We start from the raw sequence: 24,229 nt of genomic DNA on the forward strand, positions 1-24,229 counted from the left end.
GCGTATTTGTTCGTAGCAATGTATTCTCGCACAGCAAGTAGTTTGCCGTTTCTTGGCCTCGGACGTTGTTTCAGATGTTTATCGTGGCGAACACGATTAAAAGATGGTAAGAGAGATAATTTAGGGCGAACAAACACACAAACAAACACAAAACCAAACCAAACCACTCACACTAGTCGCGGTCGCGGTTAATGCGCGCTTGCTCGTTTTAAGTCATGTTAGGTGTAGAGATAGCGGGGTGGGAGGGTGGAGAGAACCCGTGTTAAGGCTTTGCGATAGTTGGTCCGCTTTGGCATCTTATCCTTGTGGCGCACGCACAGACGCACACATGCACACATAACTTACATGCTAAGCGAGAGCGGACGGTTGCACAAAAGACAACGCAAAAAAAGAACGCCAAAGATACACACTATATATATATTATGTCCGTAATATAATGCATGCCCCAGTACAGGTGGATGCTCTATTTTATAGAATTTCAACGAAGATTTGTGATTTAAATAACGGAAACAGCAACAACCAAGAGCGGTGTAGTGTGAAACAAGTTCAATATTCACGGTAAAACGAATGTACGATGTAGGGAGGGAGGGAAGGGAAGGGAGAGAACGTTAGCAGCACATGTGGAAACAAATCCTAAAGTACAGACAGCAACGAATGTCAATCATCAAACACGAGCTGTGTTGTTTGTTGGCGTTTTTTGTGTTGAATAATGCGTGGATATCACACTTCTTTCATTTGCAGATAATTATGTAAAATGTAAAGCAAAAGACACCGAACTAGCCGTAAAGTTGTTCTAGTGATGGGTAAAGTTGACAAAAATCCGGAGTCGGCTCCGATCTGATTCCGATTTTTTGGGAACCGTCTCCAGAAGATAGATCCGCCCTGCAATATCCGGAGTCGTCCGGAATCGGTTGGAGTCGCAGACTTCCGAAGCCAGCCGGAGTCGACCTTCGAGACAATGGCCTGTATACGAAGTTCACGCAGAAAGTAAAAGACAAAAAATACAACAAAATGTAATGCCTGGTCACAAGCACATTGCACCGGAAGGCTCCTGTCGACTCCTGTCGACTGCGATCGACGCTGAACGACTACGATCGACGCTAAACAACTCCGAATGACTCCGATTCCGGTCGACTCCGATCGACTCCGGACGACTCCAAACGACGCCGGGCGACTCCAGACGACTAAGAACGATTCCGGACGACTCCGGTCTACTCCGACTCCGAACAAGTCTGGTGACTTCGGGCGACTCCGAACGACTCCGGGCGGAACTAGAGGTACGGATTTTGCCGGAGTCGGAATCGGGAGTCGTGGGTGCGCTCCAAAGAGCACATCACTCAGTCTGTTCAGTACCTTCAGTACAAGATTATTCTTCTACCGACAGTAGGCGTTGACAACAAACAACGGTACTCAGTTTCTATTATCAAACAATATTATTGGATTTATTTTGTCACCTCCGCCTTCTTGTCCTCCTTTTTTGTCTAATACCGTGTCTCGATTTACAGATCGGACCAATCATGTCGTCGTCCTCACAAATACACACATTATCAAATAACAGTACGCAAATAAGTTAGTCTCACATTCCAGCAGGTTCACATTCTCCCAAACACGTTTTACAGTACGTTACAAACACGCTCGTCGCTCTTGCTGCTGCTGCTGACGCAATTCTCTGGTAAGCGAAGCTCCGTCTAAACCGCAATCAATCCTTTCTTCTTTCCTATTTTTCAACTGATCTTTCACTCACGCCCTCGCTACAGCCTTTTACCTCGCACACCTCTGTCCTCATATATATATGTACACAATTGTCTGCAAATTCAAACTCTTTCCTTTAAACAGTCCTTGGAGGGGGTTCCCTTTTACACAGCGGTTTTAAAATGTATACAACGGTCTAACACCCGATTAGACTGAATCGCAACGGAAATGGAATCTGGAATGAGCTTTTTCCCTCTCCCGGCTGTGTTCAGTTCGCCTACTCTGATGTGTTGTCAGTGTATACACCATTGTGGTTTTTTGCTTTCGCTTCGCGCACTCTTCTTTCTCTTTCTGACATTATACACACTCACATATATATATACAAAATTAAATGAAAACTCCCCCGCCGTTTGTTACAAAAAAAAAAAAACCGTTGCATTGGTGTTTGTCGTGGTGCCTACCGCTCTGCTCAAAGCTCAATGCTCCCCAGCGCCATCGTTGCCCGAATCCAGATTGCGCTGCACCGTCTTCAGCACGACGTTCGTCTTGTGGATCTGCTGCTTCACCTCAATCTCCAGCTGCTTCTTTACCTTGTTGGAGGATTTGATTTTGTCGTACGCAACGGCCAGATAGTGGCGCGTCTTGTTGTACCGATGCATCAGATCCCGGTAGTCGACCTCGATCTTGGCACAGTCGTGATGGATCACCGTCGTCTTATCGGCCCCACCACCACCAACACCTTCCTGCTGTTCGCCGCCCGCCGCCCCCTTGGACGATTCTCCACTGCTCTCCGGTTTGACTGAAGCGAAAATAATGACGAAAATAATTAGTTTTCTGTGAGGTACGACGGAAGAACGGAAATGGGTCGAAGGTTGGCGACAACAACACTTACCTTCCTGGTTCGGATTCAATAGCAAGTTGGACATGGATTTCGTCAGTTCCAGCGTTTTGAGAAGGGGACGCTGCTGCGGCGAGGTCGCAAACTTAAGCTCCACGTTCGAGAGCCGGCCGGGATCACTCTCGATGCCGAGATCGGGCGATGAGTTCTCGAGCTGTCGCCGTACACCGGGCGTAATTTCTTCGTCCGTTCCGGACGCTGATTGGTTGCCGCCGCCGCCGGAACCACGAGGACTGCGTGGATGCTGCTGCTGCTGCGTCCGAATGATGGTCTGTAGCTGCTCGTTCAGTGCGTTCTTCTCCACCTTCAGCTGCTCCAGCTCGTCGTGCGCGAAGCCGAGCTCGGTCTCGAGCTGGCGCTTCTCGTTCAGCGCCTTCGTCCGCTCGATCGCTGCCTTGGACGCTTGCAGCGTCGCCTCGTCGAGGCTCTTCTTCATCGCTGCCGCGCTGCGCTCGCAGTCGGCCAGCTGGCGGCGCAGCTGCTCCTCCGCCTCGGCCATCGCGGACAGGTCGTTGTGCGCATCCTCCAGCCGGTAGTGCAGCTCGTCCAGCTCGCGCACCTTCTCCTGGTGAATGTTTTTGGAGATGTAGTTCTGGGCCAGGGCCGTGTCGAACGATTGCTGCTTCAGCTGCAGCTCGTTGCGGAATGATTCGGTGAGGCTCTGGCGCAGCTCCTCCAGCTGCTGCTGCTCCTTCGCCAGCATGGCGTCCAGTTCGCGCCGGTGCCGCTGCTGCAGCTCGCCGTACTCGGACTGCATCGTTTCCAGCTTCATCATGGCCACGCGCAGATCGACCGCCGCCTGTTCGCGCTCCTTGCGCAGCTTCTCGATCAGCGCATCGCGCTGCCGGATGTCGCCCTCGAGCGCCGCCAGTCGTTGGGCGGCCTGTTCAGCCTGTTCCCTGTGCACCGCGGCGTCCCGTTCCCACCGTTCGGACAGTTGGCGCGTTTCGGTCGCTTCCGTTTGCGCTTTGGCGGCCCGGATTCGCTCCCGCTGCAGCTCACTGTCCAGATCGACCAGCTGGCTCTGTACGGTCAGCAGCGTTCCGTTCTTGTCCTGCAGCTCTTTGCTCAGCGATGCGACCGTCTCCTGCAGCTGTTTCATTTCAGCCACGGTGGCGCTTTTCCGCTGCGAAGTAAGACCTACAGCAGCCAACAACCCGGGTTCGTTGTCTGAGGTGGAGCTCAGTTCCAGCGCAGCAGTGCCCGACGTTGGCGAGCTTAGTGACGCCGTCGGACCGCCAGCTGGACCGTTCTTTTGCCGCAGCAGAGCCGAAGAGCTGTCCTCGAGCCCGATGCGTGCGAGCGAAACGCCCCGATCCGGTTCGGACCACGCTTCCGAGTCGGAAATCGGCTCGATGGGGACGGACTTGCGCTCCTTGCTTTCGCGGCGCCGGGTTCGCTGTTGATGCTGCTGCTGCTGCAGCTGCTGCTGCTCCATCAGCTCGCCCCGCAATGCTTTGTTCTCTGCACGCAACGTTTCGATCATCTGCTTCGTTTGGTTCAGCCCCCCAAACAGCGCAACATGACCGCCGGTCTGAATGGTCTGTCCTTTCACGTTCGACGCGCGGTTTTCCTTGTCGTGCTCGTCGTCCACATCGTCACCGGCACTGCTGTGTTCGCCATGCTCCAGGACGGCCGACTGATCCAGATAGCCCGACAGGCAGCTCAGCTGCGCCAGACTGTTGTTGTTGGTGCCGATCAGCGAAAGCCCCGTCACCGAGATCGACATGTTGAGGCTGCGCGACAAATCCAGGCTGCGATCGACCGCGTTGCGGATCGCCTTCCGGCTGTCCGTCGACAGCGACCCGATCAGCTCCTTGTTCCGCAGCAGCGAATCGAGAAAGCCGGCCAGCTCCTCGAGCCGGTGCGTCGAGATCGCGCACAGGTCCGCGTACTCTTTGCGCCACTTCTGGGCCTTTTCCGCCTCTTCGCGCGCCTTGATCAGCTCGTCGTTCAGCTGCTTGATGATGATGTTGCGATCGTTCCGATGGTCGCCCGCCCCACCATTGCCGCACAGCTTGTGGATCAGCGTGTCGTTCTTCTGCTGCAGCAGCTTTGCCCGCTGCACCAGCGCGTCGTACTCGGCCTGGCTGACCGGTTTGCGGTCCTGGTCCACGATTTCGTTCACCGCCAGCGCGGCCACACCAGCCAGGGCGCCCGTGGCACCACCGTTCATGCCGTGCTCGGAGTGAAGTGAAATGTTCTGCAAAAGGATCGTCACAAAAAGAGGTCAATTAGAATGGGGAAAGCAGTGTTGGTGAAAAATGAAACACAAAATTGTTTTTATTAAACAAAACACGTGCACAGCACACTGCTGTTTATATGGATGGTGCAAAGCTTCATACGCGCGGTCGTGTACGTGTTTGTGTGTGTGTTTGTGGGTTGTTAAATCACCAGCAAATGATCCAATATTTACACCGGAAGCGCCCACGCCCGAATCAGCTCCATCACCGACACACAAAGTTTGCTTCTAATAAATATTACTCACAGTCAATTAATATATTAAACGCATTTTGTCAAACAACTTCAGCACGTTTGGCTAAAATCGTTAATAAAAGAAGAAGCATGTATATGTAAAGGAGACACATCTATCTCGTCGGGACACCGATGTTAAAGCGCCCCATCATCCTCTTGAATCCCACGAGAGGGATGATTTAACGGCGACTAGCCGGGTTTGGACTAGGCTTTCCACCGCGAACGCTTGCCGACTGTTTAAAAATGCAAAGCAATTAATGTACAAAAGAGAGCTACACATTAAAGAACGTTCTGTCCCTTCCCGGTTTTCTTCTTTGTTGGTGCGAGCGCAATAAAAATTAATGGGTGCGTGCTGCTGCAGAGCTAGAAAAAAACGGTCCAAAAGCGCTTAAAGAAAAAATACCTTTCGGATCGGCGGCTCGCGACCACCGGCGTTCGCTTCTATCGGCTTTTTTTCATGTTTTTATCCCGTCATTTTGTAGTAAAAAAAATCAAAAACACAAAAAAGGAAGGAAATGAACGGAAAGATCAACATAAATAGAACATGACGGAATAAATAAATAGATTAACGTCACACGCGGTCGCTCGCTTGTGTCTTACCGAATTTCGCTTCAGCTTCTCCAGCTCCTTGTCCTGCTCGGTGATGGTTTTGATCAACTTTTCCACCATTTTGCAGGTCTTGGTGCACTCGAGCGTTTTCTCCTTCAGCTTCGTCTCGGTGTCGTCGAGCACGCACAGCTTCTCCGCCAGCTCGGCCCGGATATCAAAGTTTTGCTTCTTAAGTCGATCAATCTGTAGAAGAAATACAAAAAAAAACAGACAAACAAAATGATAAAAATGGTAGAAAATGGTGCAAATTCGGGAAACATTGTCTTATATTTCAAAATCCTATTCAGAAAATCGCATTCCAATTGCCAATTTAGACTTTAAATTTAGGCATAGAAATTGATTGCATCGCTTCACAGCTCCGACCGAACTAAACTGCTGGAAAGGTTCAGCTTCTGCAGACACCACTGTACAACGTGGGGCCACTGGTGTGGCAGAGCGGAGTGAGCAGTTTGCATCCAACAGGAAGACGCTTCCCCTTCCTGCCCGAGCCGTGGTTCGATGATAAAGTATTGATTTGCCCATTCGTTAATGACGCGACGGCAGAGCAGTGGGGCGGCAGCGGTGCCAGATTTCGTGAACTTCGTCCTTCTGCCTCCGTCCGATGGGGGACGGGGAGGAGGACAGTAGCTCTGCAGCTCGTCACACGGAAGGCAAACGTCCGGCAGATTGAGCTTGCTTTCGCCGGGGCGTTCTGCTGGACCGTTTGTTGTGCTAACTGATTCGACTGTAAAACACCGAACACAGCTACTATCGTGCTGTTCGAGCTGCACTAATTGCATTGATGATGAAGTTTGTGCCACTTCTTGTTCGAACAAGAACTTGATTGAGCGATCCTTTCGCCTCTCAAAGAAGCTTGACGAACGTGCGATGCGGGCAGATTCCTTAGGAAAAGTGTTGGTAAGAAAGGCTCTATTTAAATTGTTCTTCCAATTCCAACTACTCAAACTCATGAAGCAACAAACCATCGAAAAAACTATAGAAACGAATAAGCAATTGATCCATCAGCTCAGACGCCAAACACTACCCACGACTCACCTCAACGTTGCTCTGTGGCTTTTCGCTTTCCTCCCGCAGCTCCGCATTCTCGAACCGCAGCTCGCCCAGCTCCATCTCCAGCTGGCTGATCTTGCTCGCCTTCTCCTCGATGGTGGCCTGCAGCTGTTCCACCTGGCGGGTGAGCTGCTCGTTCCGCTCCTGGCACTGCCGGACGGCGTTCTCCATCTCCAGCACCTTCAGCTTCTCCTGCACGCTCAGCTCGCTGTGCTGCTGCACCGCGTCCAGAAAGTCGAGCAAGCTTTCGCCGACATTGTCCCGCGTCGTCATGCCCTCCTTTGCCTCTTCGGCCGCGTGCTGCTGCTGCTGCTGTAGCTCCGGATCGCCCCGCAGGCTGGTGGACAGCTGCAGCTCACGGTGCTGCTTCTGCAACTCGCCCGCCATCAGCTCCAGCGACCGAATCTCGGCCTGATGGTTCTCGATGCGATGGTTCAGATCGTTCACCAGCTCGCGGTGCCGTTCCTCCGCCTTCTTGTGGCTTTCCTCCAGCACCTCCATCGCCTTGACGGCCTGGCATAGCAGATCATGCTTGCTTTGCAGATCCTGCCGTAACGATTCTACCTCGACCTGCCAAAATTAACCAAAGGTTAATGGTGCGTTACAACAATCACTCATGCATGGAAAATGGCATCCCGCGAACATACCTTAAGATCGATGTTTTGTTTCAGATAGTTCCCATCGCACGACGTGTTGGACGCGGACGATGAGGTTACACCAAGTCCGCCGGGCGTGTCATTGTCGGTGCAGATGCCCGCCTTCTGCTCGAGGAAGTAAATGCGTAGCTTCAGATTGAAGTTTTCCTTGCGCAGGGTGGATATTTCCTCCTCGTTGTCGCGCAGCGAGCGCACCTGAACCGGCGAACCGTGACCAGTAAGGGCGTTTATCGAGGGCGAACGGAATCCCATCGCATCTGTTGAATGAAGAAAGAGAGAGAGAGAGAAAAAAACGTTACGCATTACAGTGCTACCCAATCAAGTACACATTGAAAGAAACTGGGTGAATATTGCTTCACTGGACGAAGATGCCGTCGCATCCAAAACCATTGTAAACTGCAAACAGAAACACACCAATCAGTTGATGTCGGTTAACATTGTCTGAAGGAAGGCGCGATTTATCTTCTCGTTGTCGCACAGGCGTGCATTCACTGGAGATCCAGTCCAATTTTCGTTTGGCCCCTGCCATGCTGGTAGTATCGGTGAGTTCGGTGTAGCAACTTTTTCCATAGTAAACAGCAGTGCGATACTGCTAGCAAAAATGCACTGCCTACTTAAACGGTGTTCACAGTGCATTCCAAACTTTTTTGATTCGAACGTAACGAGCTGTATTTAAGTGGGTTTGACAAAGGTTTTGACATCACTACTTACATGAGTTGTCCATGGTGGCATCCTGGTGTACGCCGGGACTGCTGCAATAGAAAGAGACACAAAAAAAGGTAACATAATTTTAGAACGTTAATACCGACGGTAGCATAATGACAGTGTCATAATCAATGTTTTCCAAAATCTGTGAAAAATTAGGCTTATTCTGAAGATTAAAAAACGATTGTGCCACTAAATAAATCTTTTCTCTTTCAGCTTCCTACGAACACACCCACCGGAGAGCTGCCAAACCAATCTATTTGACACGATCACGTCGTCACGTACGTATAGGGGAGGTTAGTAACGCCGATTGGAAAAGATTTATACGCCCTCCCAGGTCAAGACGGGGTGTCTCCCTGTATCAAATCAATTGTTTCCTGCCCACGGTGTGGAACAACATTAAAACAACAAAAAACGGATCCACATTTTTATGGTCTGATTGATGCTAGCGATCGTTCGTCTTGATCCATTGCATGCAGCCGCAGACAGCCGGAGTGGGTGTAGCACAAACATACATATGCTTCTATAATGCTACCACAGAATCATTCGTCTCTTCAACCGGCCGTAAATGATTGAGTTATAGCGAGGAGCAGGCAACGCATACGATTACTTGGGAGCGTTGGATCGGAAACGATCTATTTCTACTACCCTTAAAAATATTTGGAGCTACATATAAAGATTGTGCTCCCCCACCCCCATTTTGATTGGCCAATTCCATTTCCATCACGCACCCACACGGCCCACCCGAAGGTGACTCTCGCGTATGATGACCGACCGACCGACTGACTGACTCAGACTGCTTCCTCCTAGGGTGGTGGGTGGTGTTTAAACTACAAAATTGCATCACTTTATAACACTTGGGCCAGGGGTGCTTGTTCCTGTAGGTTATAATCATTCCACTGGCCAATGGGACCAGCGTTAAGATAAACAACACTGCCTCCTGCCTGCCGGGCCAATAAACGGAACACACCGATGACTTACATGCCGACCCGCCAGACGGGTGTGTGGTGTGTGTTTGAGAGTTGATGATGATGATGCTGCTGCTGACCCGGCCGTTGTGCGCTATACTCTTGAACCTAATTAAGATTACCAGCACAGAGCAATAGGAACATTTTTATCATCACTCTCACACACAACTACCCTTTTCTCTCCTCTCTGTCTGGTTTGAATTGAGCCAAAAGTGAGGCGCTAATTGTATACCGCAAACTTCCCTGTCTGTTACGCATGGCCGTATTCATTAGGACGCATCATTAGAGCAGGCAGTCCCGGCCGTTGCACTTTTCAATGTCGTCGGCTCAGAAGGACGGGCAGGACCGGATGTTTAATATACTAATCATTCCCGTCCACGATCATTGATGGGAGAAACCGAGCCGGCAAATCTTACTGCGTTGACTGTGCCATTTTGATGATGCATTGCTCTCTGTTGCCTCTTCCTCGTTCACTCTTTTTTTTCTACAGAAATCGGGGTACGCCGTACACGATCGTTTATCATTTGACAATATGATTTCATCAGCGCGCAACTGCAACTCACAAAGCACGGCCAATTGAGTCAATTAGGAGCCTTTTCGGACTTTGGATGAGACCCGTGGCGTCCAGTGGCACGAATGGTTCGCGTTAGCGGTACCCATTCGTAGAGCTATGATAGAGTTACGTTACTGAAATTTAAGGAAAATTATGACAAATTTAATCGTTCTTTAAAAAAGAATGAAAGTTACTTTGAAGAGGAGAATCTCTATCAAGGCTTTTGCGATCAATAATCGCTCAAAGGTCGCATTGTTCTTGCTTCAGTACGTAAGGCAATATTTACATTTGATTAGAACTAATTCCATTTCACTATTAATGCCACACAAACATATGCCCAATAAACGAGCTAAGCTAAGTGATGCTAGTCGTTCCCTGAACCCTGAGCCCTCACTTAACTGCTCGACTTCGGCTTTAGTGACCCTCATACATTTAGCATTAGTTTGGGAAGTGTTCCTATTTCCTAAACACGCTTCTCCCATTAAACGATAGTAAAAGTGCGTGCCTTAAGAACATGAGCGCTGCAAAGATTCCGCAATAATGCTTGGGACCTGCTCGGTAAAACCACTGCATTCATTCATTCGTCTACTTAACACGCTTATCGGAGCCGGTGTTTTAGGTTTTTGGTTGAGCAATTTTTGGTTCTGTTTTGGTGCGTACGGATTTTTCGTACGAAGCTTAAGCGTTTAGGCCCTTTTCCGTTATCTTAAGTGGTATGGTGGCAAAGATCCACATGTGCGCCACATAAAAAGGGATGAATTTTAAGAGCTAATGCAACTGAAAGACTCTCCCCATCGACTACCCAAAACCATTCACATTCGCTGATTTTAGGTCAACTTCCAGCCATGCTGCCCCGTCCGTCATCATAACTGGCTTCGTTCGTCGATGATGATCACCCTCCGCGTCACCTTCTCTTACCCGAATCCAGTGCCGAACGCTGATCGTCGATTCGGCGTGGAAGCTGCCGTCCGGTTGGGCGTGTATTTGAATATTCCAGACATCACGCTGCTCTATCACTCTATCACACTCGGGGGGTTTGTTTTCGTTTTACTCTTCCTCCCACCGTTGGGCACCTTCCTGTGCTCGCGCGCGCCTTTGGTTTCTGGACACTTTTCTTTGGCACATAAAAAATGATACCCCTTCGGGAAGTGGGCACCTCTAAACACAAGTTTGAATTTGCTTTTCCGGAAGCACCGGCTTTCTCTGCTCCCTGCAGATCTTCTAAACCAATCACAGGCACACACAATAGCATCGGCAGGTCAAGCCGTGCAATAACAGTGTCTGTAATGCACCTGCGGAGCTGTTCACCTAAACACAATGCTGCACGCACACACACAACACCAGGCCTAGCGAGGCAGACCACACGTCGTTGCCTTCCCCTTTCCAAACCGAACCGTTTTTAACGATCATTTTCGGCACCATCCGGCGGCAGTGCGTGTGCCGTGGTACCTGGGAAACGTGTTAACTGCTGCACCGGTGGAAGTCATCGTTCATCGTTTTCAAATCTGGCTGTTCATTCCGCGCCAACTGCAATATTACACACACACTCATACACACACGCCTTACACTTTTCAGTTACACGCAGAACAACACACTATAGGAAACTATAAATAGAATAGACCGTTAAAAAATCAGCATATGTATGGCACGTGTGTTTTTCAATGAAATTAAACCGCACCGCGCTATGCGGATGTGACGCGATCGCACTGATCGCATTTCGTATTATGGGGCGCGCCCGCTTGGGGCGTTTTGTGGTGGAGGCGCCTGGTGGTGGGCGATTATTTTCCTAACGTAGCACGTGGACGACCGCTCATCAACTTTTAATGAGACGCGTGTGGGGCTGATGGTGGTATTTACTTTTCCTAATGATAAATATCTAATTAACGAACAGTGCAACGGTGAGGGATGGACATCGACACTACAAATCATAGCTTTTCTTGTAGAGGAAACTCGACATACATTCGTAACGTTTGATAGTGATTAGATAATTAATAGACGTGTAATAATGGGCAGAGTTTTGAGGAAAAATAACATATTTCTTACTTTAGCAACATCGAATACAAAAGAACCCGTTTTTCATTCATTACTTGACGACAGGATGCAGTGGATTTACAAACATTTCAATCTAATATCCAAGCTAGTCCGACGGATGATCGTCTAACTCGATCGTTCATTTCCTGCAGATCAGCTGTCATCAGCGCCGGAAATGAAATGCAAACACACACCGGCAAAATAAAACCAAATACAGTTCATCTCGCAAAACGACTATTAAAACCAAAAACAACACCACAGGAAAGCAATATAGCTCCCATCGTTCTTTCATGAATAAAAAGAAGCAACATTATACAAAAAAAAATCTGTCTCGAGACAGTGCAAAGAACACGATGAAACCCACAACCCAAGTGCAAACGTCCATATGTCGGAGCAAGTCGGTGAACCAGAGTCGCGGCGCGGTTTGTTGTTCGCGATCACTGCCCAAAGATCCACCTCCTCTGTACCATCGCAATATTCCCACCGCCTTCTGAGATGTGAATTGCTGCTCTGTCTCAACCGAACTCAGCCCCTTGCGCCGTCGTCGTCATCGTGACCATGTTTTGCTTGCATGTATAATAAAGCAGCTGCACAGATCAAAACAGCACCAGAACCGCAAATCAACAAATCAAAGCGCCATCCCTGCCTTCACTCATCCCTTTTTCTCTCGATGGATGATTTCATCGAACATCATCACATTTTACCCCGGGACAACGGCTCAACAAGCAACCGCGTGTTTGGAACGCGTAAAAAACATTGTTCGGTGTTGCACCACGCAGGACTATAATAATATCGAAATGTTTTACTAAGCCAGAAGCGGCGACCAGTACACAATGAGGGAGAGAGAGAAAGAGAGAGTGACATATTCAAGGCCTACTACATTTGCCAGTCAGTAATGAACCGAAAATGAGCACATATTCTGCACGTGTTGAAATACGGCAAAAGACACATGTTACGGGACGGGCACGTATGACGTGTATCAGGGAGTTTTCCACCAAACGGCTTAACGGAGATAGTGCTGCTAAAGAAAAATTAGGCCAAAAGGGAAATCTCTACCAAAACTTTAATGTGTTTACATTACACACGTGTCGATCAATTAGCTGCAGGACCGAAACACAATCCGTAACTACTGCTGCTGCACTTTAACTCACCACTCACCCCGGAGGAAATAGCAGCACCAAAATCAACAACAGCGAATAATAATGATGGATTTAACACAGTTGCATCTTTCAACACAACGAACTCTGCTAGACGCGCTGCTGCCCCCCCTGGTGTGTTCTCACCAGGCATCCATTTGTGCGGCGCAATCAATCCATATTTTCTGACCTTCTAATGCTTCCGGCGTTGAAGGGAAAAGGAGTGAAGGAACTGGACCCATACACTCACCCCGGGAGGGATGGTTTTTAGTTTTTCTCCGAGAGGAATCAAAATCAACTCTTGTGGATGACGTAGTGGAGTGGTTTTCCTTGGTAGTGGTAACCATAACACCCCTTACAGACCCACACTACGTACATTCGCTCAAAATCACATTGGTTGCTTTGTTTTAATACATTCATGCACGACTTTTAGCGTGGAAATTATACCGAAATTTTTGCTTTGTTGCCACAGAAAAAGAAAAACAAAAAATCCTTCACAGTGGAAAACACATTGAATCATTTCCCGTCTCAAACCAATGCTTTACCTTCGCCTTTGTTGTGTGTAGTTCGGGGGGAGGGGGCCGTACTGTTCTCGCTATGCCGCCACCGCCATTCCGTCGTTTATTTTCGGGTTTCAATGTTTGTACCAAGCGTACATTGGCTCTCGGTGCGTCGATTGAACATTGGACCCCGCCGGGGGCATACTCAACCTCAAAGAGCGATGCAACGACTGGTACTACCTACTACACTACACTGCTGTCCCGCTGTTTCCTCCTCTGCTTGATGCCACCGTACGGCAAAATAGTAACACACACAAAAAAACTTCAAACGCCAAGACAAACAACAAAAGTTTGAGTTAGAAATCAAGCTGCTTCGGGTTTGTGTTGTACAACACGGTCACCAACCAGCACGCCGTCGTACCGTTGACTAGCAGACGATACCGTTCGGGAAGCGTTAGAACTGGGTCACAAACTGTGTACGCGAAGGATCTCAATGCGGCACACCGAGAGCCCCTGCTGTCATCAAAGCAGCGGGTGAGTTACCTGTATGTTTTCGTGGTCTTCGTCGTCGCCAGCAGGAACACTAACTGGCACGAAGAGCCTACAAACCCCGTCCCGTCGAAGGATGTCCGCGCTCGCCACGAGCACTGCGCTCGCCACGAGCACTGCGCTGTGCGGGCGGTGCGGTGGAATTTGTTTACAGGTTGCACCAAAGCCATGGCAACCCGACTGGCCGACGAGCCAGCAGTCGGCTCCACTATGGGTGTGTTTCCATGTATCCCCTTTGAGAGCTTGAGAGGTTAACATTCGTAAACATTCGTATTTAGCTTTTAATGCTGAAAGATTTGTCCCTGTGTCGCTGTGTGTGTCCAACGGGAACTAATCCGCGTCGTACCAATGGTCCGCCCGTAATCCAGCTTTCAGATTGAATGCTGCTCCCGCGCGTCACTCCCATTTGACCTTACACGAGTCACACGCGCCAAATGGAGAAGTTATTGATCCCGAATTCAATTAGTCAGATTTGCTGCTGTGCTCCGGGGCTTGCTGTTATTGTTGTTGTTGCTTTTGGGGTGGCCTTTCGGGCGATCGGTCGATGCCGACCCGTTGAAGGTTATGGCATTTCAATGGTCCGAAAATAGTAGCCGTTACGATGCTGCTGCTGCTGCTGCTGGTAGTAGTGTGATGCAGTGCGAGCAAATTGAACAACTTTGCCGGCGACTGCCAAAACGAAATATGGCCAAAATATCGGCATTACACAAATTACCCTGCTCGCGTTGTGTATGATGTGCAATCATTGATTAAGTTTTGAGGCAGTTTAACACGAAACACTTTAAAAATCCTGCTAAACGACAAAAAAATCTGCTTAAATATTCAATAAAATTGACAATCAATAAGAATCTAATCAGAATCTGCTTGGAATGCTCATCCAGACGCTAGACGCATTGCATAGTCGCCGTTTTTAGTACAACTCAATGTCTAGACAGGTCTTGAGTTGTCTGCCACTACCACACGCCGGGCATTTGCTCTGTCTCGATTCTCGGTATGTAGTAAACAAAATGCAATTTATTGAAAATCGTACATTCGCTTTGACCAGCGCAGACAAACAGCGGCACATAACACAACTAAACCGGTTGAAATGTTTACAAGCATTCGCACGGGAGCGATCTTCTTCGAGGTTTGCCGCTCCGTGGTGGCGTGTCTTGGTATTAAGGGAACTCTCGTCGCTACCGTGATACCTTTCGGCAGACACTACACACCTAGTAGTGGCTCTGACCTATCTACCGACTGGCGGTAATTCCTCACCCGAAAAAACACACACACACGCAACCCCTTATACACCCTGGTGCAAGAGTGTGGCCGTAGTTGAAAACGTGACGCGACGCATTGCTTAAAACTACACCACGGCACGGCGACACGGTGGCGTGAGAACTTTGAAACATACTTGTGTGTTGAACTATTTATTCCCTTTGGCACAGCAGATCAGGGTGCCGGGGGGGCGTTAGTATCCGCCTTCGAGAAGTATCTATGGCACCGGTGCTTTGTAGGTTGACCCTTGGTAGGGGGTAAACGTGTGCGATTAATGGGTTGATTTAATGCTCCAATATTCAGCAGATGTAAAAAAAACCACTCCAATTAGGATCGTGGGCGATCGTCGACTGCCAATTTTGTCACCTCGATATTGTGAACTCGATTAGCACCACATGCACCACCAGTGTGTGTGTAAGACGTATGTGTGTTTGTTTCGTTGTTAATTTCCTTAACTGCGCGCAGCACATACTGCTCCAACACTATTTGCATATTTGTTTCCTCTTCATCCGAGCGCTGTGTGACCATAACGTTTGCCGTAATAAAACGTCGTTGCTCTTCAAGGGGGAGCGCTACGATCAATAAATGCACAGCAATATCGAGCGAGGTGAGGCGAGACGTAATTCAATGTGGAAATAACTTCAATGTGGGCCCACGTGGGTGCGCGATGCGCAGAAGTGGGCGCAGCAGCAAAGCTTGAGGGGGGCCTGGCAGTACGGCATTCGGTGCGCAGCAGTCCGGCCGAACAACACAATTAGCATTCAATCGAATGCTACACCTTACTGTGAGGTGCATGTGTGTGTGCCTGTGTGATCAAACAAAACTGTCCACCGGCGTGTGTTCCAGTGACTTCGATTCAATTTAGCATCCGCACGCGAGATTAGCGTGCCACGTGTGCAGCGATCCACGCAGTCCAGCAGGCAGGCCGAGTGCGCAGGGGATGATAGATTACGCAACACGTGTTCGAGCGATCGTGCCGTTCGTGCCAAGAATTTCTTCAAAGAGACCGACAGAGTTTTTCGTGCCTGTGGCTGTGTGTGTCTCGATCTTCTTGAAGACGGTTCTTTGCTGGTGACTGTTCCCCCTGTTGCTGTAATGGAGAGGAAGATACGTTAGCGATGGATACTGCCGTGGCGTGTACTTAGGACTACACGAGACATAGGTTCCTCTCCACTCCCCAGTATTGCAAGGGGTACTGTAAGATCTCGTTAACTTCAAGTGTAGTATATTCTGACCATCGGAACACCAGGGGGAGTACCCGGGGATGATAGTAGAAGACCCCAACACCCCGACACGCAAGCTACGCAATGCTAGGTGAGGTCGTGGATGCGCGCTAGCACACCACACCAACCGGTACCAGTGAAGGTAGATATCTCGTCGTGCACTACCAAAAACTCAAACACACCCGGCACGGCACTGACGGAATGGGGAGGATCGGGAGAGGACGTTGTGTGATGATTTAATTTTAGATATCTCGCACCGAATATCTTGCGTCCACGCAGCACAGACTTCCACACTCGCGTCGTAACCAGAACAGATCGCTGTGTGATCGCGTTAGCCGTAAAAGCCTGGCCGTGTGCGTTGGAAAAATGCAATAAACAGCTCATTCAATGTGGAGTTTTTCGATTCAATGGTACGCATACAGGGGATGGGGATAGTGGGGGACTACTTTTCCTTCGAGATTCCTTGAGAAGTCGTCACCCTGTGTACCACCACGACCACTCTACACGTGAGAGGAGTTAGATTGAAACACCCAAACACGCGCGCAACACAACACACTATCGGATAGGTGCAAATCCCACTAAATTCCAGAAGGGAGTGATCTAGAGGCGAAGATCGCGCGTCACGCGTACAATTGGGATGGATGAGAAGGTTTTATCTTTCAACGGCTACGAATTTTACGATAATGCGTGATGCATTCTGGTACTGTTTGGAGGGTGGAATGGGAAAATGGAAGACCATCGAACGACGCACATGGCAAAGAAATGTTAAGTGCATCATCCAAATTTATCGCCACTATATGTGAGCCGTGGCGACGGCTACCCCCTCCTCCAAAGAAGAACAGTTTGATTTAAGCGTACAGAGGAGTAGCGCGAAGATCCATGCATTCTACGCAGGATGTTCCAAAACAAATCCTTGGTTTCAGATTTACGGGCAAACTAAACCCCAAAAGTGACATTCTGGTGCAGCGGCGGCTTTGGGCTCTGATAATTTGTTTTTGATGTTATGATAATAGATCCGGAGGACGGGGTCTTTTGTTTAGAAACGGATCTGGGATCTGAGGACTGTGCTGTGCTATAAATATCGCTTCCAGCGAGTGAAAGGAGATGATCATCATCATCATCATGCTGCTGTGTTTACATTAACTTTTATGGAACGTAGCGCGCGCGCGGGTGTGCAATATTTCCAAGGTGCAGCTGTGTACGAAGGCTAAAGCAATTCCCACCCGGAGAATGTTCCGAAAATATAACCCTGAGACGTGCGAGGTTTGAAATACTGCATCCCGAGAGGGGGGAGAAGTTCTTCCGATACCAGTTTCGCTCCTTTGGGACGCTTCGCTAGAGACAATTTAATCTAAATTCTTCCGGAACTATCAACAACGTTCTACGCGAGACGTTACCCACGTGGTGGCTTTCATCTCAGAATGTAGCAGTTGTGTGTATAATTTATACTTTGTTGTGATTGGCATTCCGGCAGGCAACCCATAGACACTCTTCCGTCTCCCGGCGTTGCAAGCGGAGCCGATATATCCGTTGCTACACGGGCGGTGTCGATGGACTCCCACATCGTGCCGGTGGGGTGATCGTTCGGAGCGCACAATAGATCACACTTTTGGTGGATAGGCAGGCCAGGCCCAGGAAGTGAGGCAACATCTCGAACAAACGACGACGACCATGGTGGCGATATGACAGGGCCTCCTCTCCCCTTCCATTCTTGTTCGCTCCGGTCCGGTCGGCTTGGAGGCGTACCAAAAGCGCGTACCGGCAGCACACCACCACCGTATGGCGTTGTTATTTTTAAAAGATTGTTTCCTCTTCTTCAAAAAACTGCCCCACACTGTCGATCAAAACCTCATTCTTGCTCTTCCTAGCTGACGATGGCGGAGGGTTATTGGTTGTGTGATTTTTTTTCGTCTCTTCCTGGTGTGATGCGGGTGAGTACGTGCTTGAGCACCAGCAACTTGTGGGCCATATATATCCTCCGTATATAGAGGGGGGGAGGGGGGAGGGGGGGGCAGAGAATTTGAAGATCCGAAGCTCTCCAAGCATCTCGCGTTTTATTCTTCTCACTTTTCCCTGGAAACTCTTACGACAGCAGCACACCACCACTTTCCACCACGATGAGGGCCTGTGATGCGTGTGTGGCGTCGTGTCGGTGTCATTGGATATGTAGTTTCCTGTCACCGGGGTAGGAGGTAAGCGGGCGCGAGCACACGAAAGGGAAAGCCAACAGGACCGCACACCGAAAATACGCCACGGTTTCGGTTCGGAAGATCGCACGAGGATCGCACGTTGAAGTGTGCCTTTGAGCTCGAGCAGCAACGGTACATTTATCCGTCGAATGGCGCGCGTCGTCGTGCCCGGGTTGGTTCGTCTCAGGAAGGTTCTAATTAAATCACGGCAAATTAATTGCCACGACTCGGTGCATCCAAGGGTGCGGTACAGTAGGTCGTTTGCACCGTATAAGGGATCTTAGAGGACTCACTTTGGAATATAGAAAAGAGTTAGAGCGTTGTTAGCTCCGAGCAGTACCCGAAGGCATGATGCATGCGAATAGCAATAGATTGTTGCATCTGTCAATGTTCTTTTACCATCAACTCCAACAACACAACCCATTATAAACGCTTAAATATTTATAATACCTCCCGATACTTCCTCGCCTTCCAAATGTCTGGGGATGTGCAAAAATTTTAGCTCATCATACCAAAAATAGAACTTATCGTAACGATCGCCGAGCTCCAAAACTGCCGTGCATGGTCCCTTCCTCCCTCGTGTGAGGGTCATCTGTTATGGCGTGTTCTTCAAACCATCTCCCCAATCTCACACACACGCAACAAACTGTTCCACATTTTCCACCATAGAAAGGAAAACCTTGACCACCAACAAAACACGATGCGCCGCACTCTGGCACCAAAACTCCCCCAGCATCCCCCACGGCCACCATTATATACCAACTCCAAGGTTTATGGTCCCTATTCTTCGGCATTGCACAGTACAAGCATTGGTTTTGTGTCGTGCATGTGTCCTAAATGCGTTTCGAGCACGTACCCAAACCGATGGGGCGATTAATCGGAGGCAAAGCTACAGCATATGCAGGGGCTAACAGGGTAACAACAGCAGCCGGGTAAGGGATTCGCCTTTAGGAATAGGATTTACTGCAAGAGCAAATACACATCTCGCCGCGCTCTCAACGGCTCACCACCAACCATCGATGACTCATCAATAAACACGTCGCACGCGTGTGTGTCTGTTTGCGACCGTTGTTTAGCAGAACCCCGTTTTAGCTACGCGCTCATGGCATGCTCGAGAACGAGACCGTGATCTGATCAGACCGCACCGTCCGTTACCACCGGCAGGTTGTGTAGTTGCAGCCGATTGGCACTTTATCTGCAATCTTAGCAAGCACTTTCTTCGGCCAAAGATAAGCAATACAGGCGCACTGACACGATTGTTGCAGATAGGTTTCTTTATCTTTGTGGAAACGACCGTCACGACGACGAGAGCAGAATGCAAATTGCGACGCACTTGTGGGGAATAATAACGCGACTGAACACATCCGAAGAGGGGATCGTTAATCCATTAGGGTTTGTGCGACCACGAGGGTAGACGAAATTGATGAAACTGCAACTTAAGATAGCCGAATGCACAGAATGTATTTATCAGTTTATTTGCTCAACTTCACAAACACACACACACACACAAACTCTGTTTTTCCTTTGATATTTGCACAAACAAGCAGTTCCGTTTTTGGGAAAGCAAAGATAAAATTTGCCACACATTGAAGAACCAACACTGTGTGACTGTGTTTTTGTTTACAGTTCAACGCGTTCATACTGTAGGTCGCCTCATCCAAAACTGAGGTGTGATTTTTATATGAATTTTGAACTTTTTCAATCGCTCACATCGCCACTGTGTGGTAGTTTAATGAGAAGCGAACACTACACGCTTACACTAAGCACGTTTCATTTGTTTCTGCGTCGTAATAATTGTGCCAGAATACACTTTTTTAATTAGTTTCGCGTGTCCACTACACTACTGTCCATCTGCCGAGAGGCAGCCGCAGGGGGGAGAGGTGACGTATCCGGAGGGAAGCAAAAAGAAAAGACACGGCCATACTGTCATGTATGCATGGGACACGTTGCGGGGGACGAGAAAACGGTTTCCCACCCAACGGTTACTACGATCTGCGCATGATCGGTGCATGCTGACCGCGGGGTGATTTCGAAGAGAAATAGAGAGTGTGAGAGAGAGAGAAGTAGATATTGTTGTTCACTCCTCATCATCCCGAAGAAAGACGTTCCGCGAGAGCAATCAGGCAGGCAGGCAGGCCGCCAGCATCCTGGCTGCGCTTCCCCTTTGGCCACCAACCCTCTTTCCGTACGTACTAATTCCATCACCAACACATGGGCAATCACAAAAAAGGGGGCAACAATTGGATAAGCTCTTGACGGGCGTTGGGTTTTAGCGAGAGTTTTTACACTTTATTAAATTTACACTAGGGATTTTTGTAAACAGCCGTACACAAGCTGATCAGTTTTCAAGCACTGTGGACGGACTATGTGCTGTCTTTGATTTGATTCATTTTTCAAGAAATCGGACCACCCTTGGCTCCACAGTACAATAAACTTCATTGAAGATTCTAAAGAGGCTGTGGCAGGCATTCAACAAAAGCGTGTTCGCACACACAGCGTTGGCCATGATTTATGGACATTATCGTAGAACGCACACTACGCTACACACCACATAGAGCATAGTTTTTTTTTCTCTCACAGTGACAAGTTAAGGGAGCGACGATAAAAAAGGGGAAGTTATCTAATTTCACAATCAAAAAAACCACCAACAACCCCCATTTCTCGACCACCAACACACCCATTCATTCGGTCCGTGCCCCGCACACACACAGATTTCCGCCTGATTGACCACAACAATGACCGTTTGTTATTTCCATCTTGCCGTGTTCACATAACATAGAACGGAAACGCATCGAACGCGTCAAAAAGCGCCACCAAAAACACCACAAAAGTATACTTTTCCACTAAAATAGCACACCGAAAGGAACGAAAAAACGCGGTAATAAATGCAACCGATCAGCACCGATACGTTAGAAATTTTACAAGCACAACCAACCCGAACATTGAACCGAAATGATGCGAAAGCGTGGGTCCGACAGACGATACACTGGAGGTAAAACTGAGCGCGTGTTCCCGCAACTACGCGCGCACGCTCGCGATCTGCACTTCAGAGATTTCACGTGAATACTAAAATCAACGGGCAAACGACGTTTGCACGAGCCAGCATCGCTGCCGCCGCCGTCGTCTCGAATGGCGTGCGTGTATTGGAATGACCGGGATAGATAAACCGTGTGTTTGTGTGTGCACGCTCGTACCGCCAGCAGAGAGAAGACGGGCGCGAGACAAATTCGATGACGCTCCCTGAACTACCGCACGAAACACTACCACCAATACTACCACACACACACACCGCCCGTGGAAGGAACAAACGCCGTTCCTGTGGCGTCGCTGTGCGGTGACCTATGCACGTTGTTGCTCCGCTTGCACGATGCACAGAGCACGACGGGAACGTGCCGCTCTCTCTCTCTCTCTTACCAATCCGAAGACGGCAAAGATGATGCTCCCGTAGCATAAAAAACGGTGCTCAATGTGCAGCGGGAAAGAGCTGTGTCTTTTAGGGGCCCATCAAGGGCTACGCTGCAAACGGACGGCAGCGCGCGTGCAATGACGCGGTTCAAATGTGCAACAGATGTGATCGAGCGTGTCAAAGGGAGAAGGGAAAAAGGGCGATTCGAGCGCGCGCACACACACGCATACCTAGTAGCGGGTACAGTCCCAAAACATTTGGGTTTGGGCTGGAGAAAATGAAGCGGAGGACGGTGAAGCAGCAGATAACCATGTGCTGGATCGGATTGAATTGTGTTTGTGTGTGAGAGAGAGAGACCCCGGCAGCATAACCAGCACGTGGGTAATCGGATGCGCCCTGCGATCTATCAGCCGGCTGCCGGGCGAGATTCAGGGCGATAGGGCTGCTGCGCTCTCGCAGATGGAACGGAAAAGCCTCGAGAGCGGCGAAGGAAAAGGATCCTTGAGGCTTTGTGTTTGGGTCCCCGTTCCAGGTAGCAGAAGGAAACAGGAAGTTCGCCGCCTTTAGAAATGCGTTTCCTTTGCACAACAGATGTTTTTCCTTCTTCTAGTTTCTTTGCCGCTGATTAGACTATTTTGTACACCATTTTACGCATGTGGCGGACATGTGATGAACAGCCGTTGTGTTGTTAAATTGAATTCACAAGTTCGAATCACTTACATTTTGTAACCATCTTAAATTGTATGTACAAAATAAATGAAAAAAAGAAACTGTTTTTTTTTCAATTTTCCACAACAATTCCTATCGCCAAGCACGGCCTACTGAGCGAAAAAGGAGTTGCTCAGTTTAAAAAGCAAAACATAGCTACACAGGCGTCGATCGTTACACCTGTCAATGCTATCGTGTGCTAGGGGAAGAGATGAGCAGTTTGAGAGTAAAGTGTGTCTTCTGCGGATTGATAATCGATTGCCAGCGTGAAGACACGGCCAAGCTGCTGGCACACCTGCGGAACGAACATTCGGAGATGAACAATCATAAACCGACGGCAGTTACCGCTTCAAACCGCTCGAAAGCACATCCAGCGCAGCCGGCAGAAAAGGCGGAGCTGGAAGATGGTAACGATGAGTCGTTCGCTGAAGGCATTTCCGAATCGGAAGAGCTACTGCACCGGGAGCGAGTTGGAACAGGAACGTCAAGCGATACTTCCAGCAAGAGCAGCAGCTCGGAAGATGCAGAAACTATTCCACCGCACCGTAGTACACGGCCCTTGCATGTTTCGCTCGAGTCACAGCGCTCGGTGCTGTACCAAACATCGCTCAGCTGCTGGCGCCCGGGAGGCAGACCCGTCTGCTGCCCGGATTGTGGCGCACATCAGGTACCGATCGTTCGGTCGCACGCAACCGGGGTAACCTGGTCGTCGACGGTCGCTTCCTGCTTTCTCTTCTGCTGGCCGCTGTGCTGTTTGTCGTGGTTTTTCTCCGAACCGGTCAGCGAATATCTGCACTGTGCCCGGTGCGATCAGCTGTTGGCGAAGCACGACATCAAAGCGGGACGTGTCTCGCCCAACTTTGCAATGCTTGACCGCGTTGAAGATCAATTGTAATCGAGCGAAATGAAGGGCTACTGCGCGAGGGGCAGGGAAACATTCGTCTTGTAATAAACAGTGCCTTTGTAAATGGTTTACTCACGTTTGTTCGGCGAAGCTGGCCAAGCATTCCTTCACTTGGCTGAGCTGACTTTCGTCCAGCGAGGTGCTGAGCTTCGGTGCACCGGTGCTCATCTTTGCGTGCCCTGACGGTGGATGATGGGTCGAAACACACACACTTTTCACGAAACGGACAGCAGCACTACCCACCGGGCGGCAGACGAAAATTGGATGCTTTGCGTAAAACAACCGCCTCACCTCACAAGCGCACGGTGGTTTTGCGACAGTACGAAAATAACACTACCCTTTTTGTAAATGCCGAACACTACTGCTCGCGGGCGTACGGAGCTAGATTGGTGTCGTTTGTGTCTCGTTCTACAAAACTTGGCACAGAAATCACTTTACACAAAACACGAATTACAGCAACAAAGATGAAACAGACAGAATGGCGGACTTGCCGTTGTTGTTTGAAAAAATTCGGCTTCTGTTTGACGTTCGCGCTTTGTTGATTTGTTCCGCACAGTGGGTGATTGAGGTGCAAGCTGTTGGTCAAATTTCAATCGAATTTTAAATTCTTAACGGTATCTAGGTTTTTCGAGGAAAGTAAGTTTGCGAGATGTGAAAAAGAAAGCGAAAAATGTTTTTGAGTTATGGTGAAGCAACCAACAAAGTATTTTTCACAATTGA

At 49.2% G+C, this 24,229-nt stretch overlaps 1 protein-coding gene across 14 annotated transcripts; it reads right to left on the reverse strand.

Annotated features, from left to right (window-relative positions):
* Positions 1-1,414: 1,414 nt before the first annotated feature.
* LOC120899949 (centrosomin) lies at positions 1,415-23,997 on the reverse strand. Of its 14 annotated transcripts, none has more exons than XM_040306419.1 (9): positions 21,427-21,564; positions 10,525-11,210; positions 8,092-8,129; positions 7,372-7,637; positions 6,710-7,294; positions 5,666-5,857; positions 5,469-5,513; positions 2,585-4,793; positions 1,415-2,491 (listed from the first exon to the last, which is right to left on the reverse strand). In XM_040306419.1, exons 2-9 carry the CDS (start codon positions 10,605-10,607, stop codon positions 2,169-2,171), a joined length of 3,741 nt encoding a protein of 1,246 aa, XP_040162353.1. In that variant the 5' UTR covers positions 10,608-11,210; positions 21,427-21,564; the 3' UTR covers positions 1,415-2,168. The 14 variants fall into 14 exon arrangements, with proteins under 14 accessions (XP_040162353.1, XP_040162297.1, XP_040162307.1 ...); XM_040306363.1 differs by having other exon boundaries at positions 8,092-8,132; XM_040306373.1 differs by having other exon boundaries at positions 8,092-8,132; positions 21,349-21,564.
* Positions 23,998-24,229: the final 232 nt, after the last annotated feature.

Source organism: Anopheles arabiensis, chromosome 2 (genome assembly GCF_016920715.1).
Source record: "Anopheles arabiensis isolate DONGOLA chromosome 2, AaraD3, whole genome shotgun sequence".
Classification (NCBI taxonomy): domain Eukaryota; kingdom Metazoa; phylum Arthropoda; class Insecta; order Diptera; family Culicidae; genus Anopheles; species Anopheles arabiensis.

What these genes read in the sequence shown, in the direction of transcription:
- LOC120899949 (XM_040306348.1), bottom strand. Translation starts at nt 23,677, where the DNA reads ATGAGCACCGGTGCACCGAAGCTCAGCACCTCGCTGGACGAAAGTCAG. An exon ending in AGCCACAGAGCAACGTTGAG is followed by an intron (nt 5,858 to 6,709) that starts GTGAGTCGTGGG and finishes TTTCTTCTACAG; the next exon opens with ATTGATCGACTTAAGAAGCA. An exon ending in ATTGAATCCGAACCAGGAAG is followed by an intron (nt 2,492 to 2,584) that starts GTAAGTGTTGTT and finishes TTTTCGCTTCAG; the next exon opens with TCAAACCGGAGAGCAGTGGA.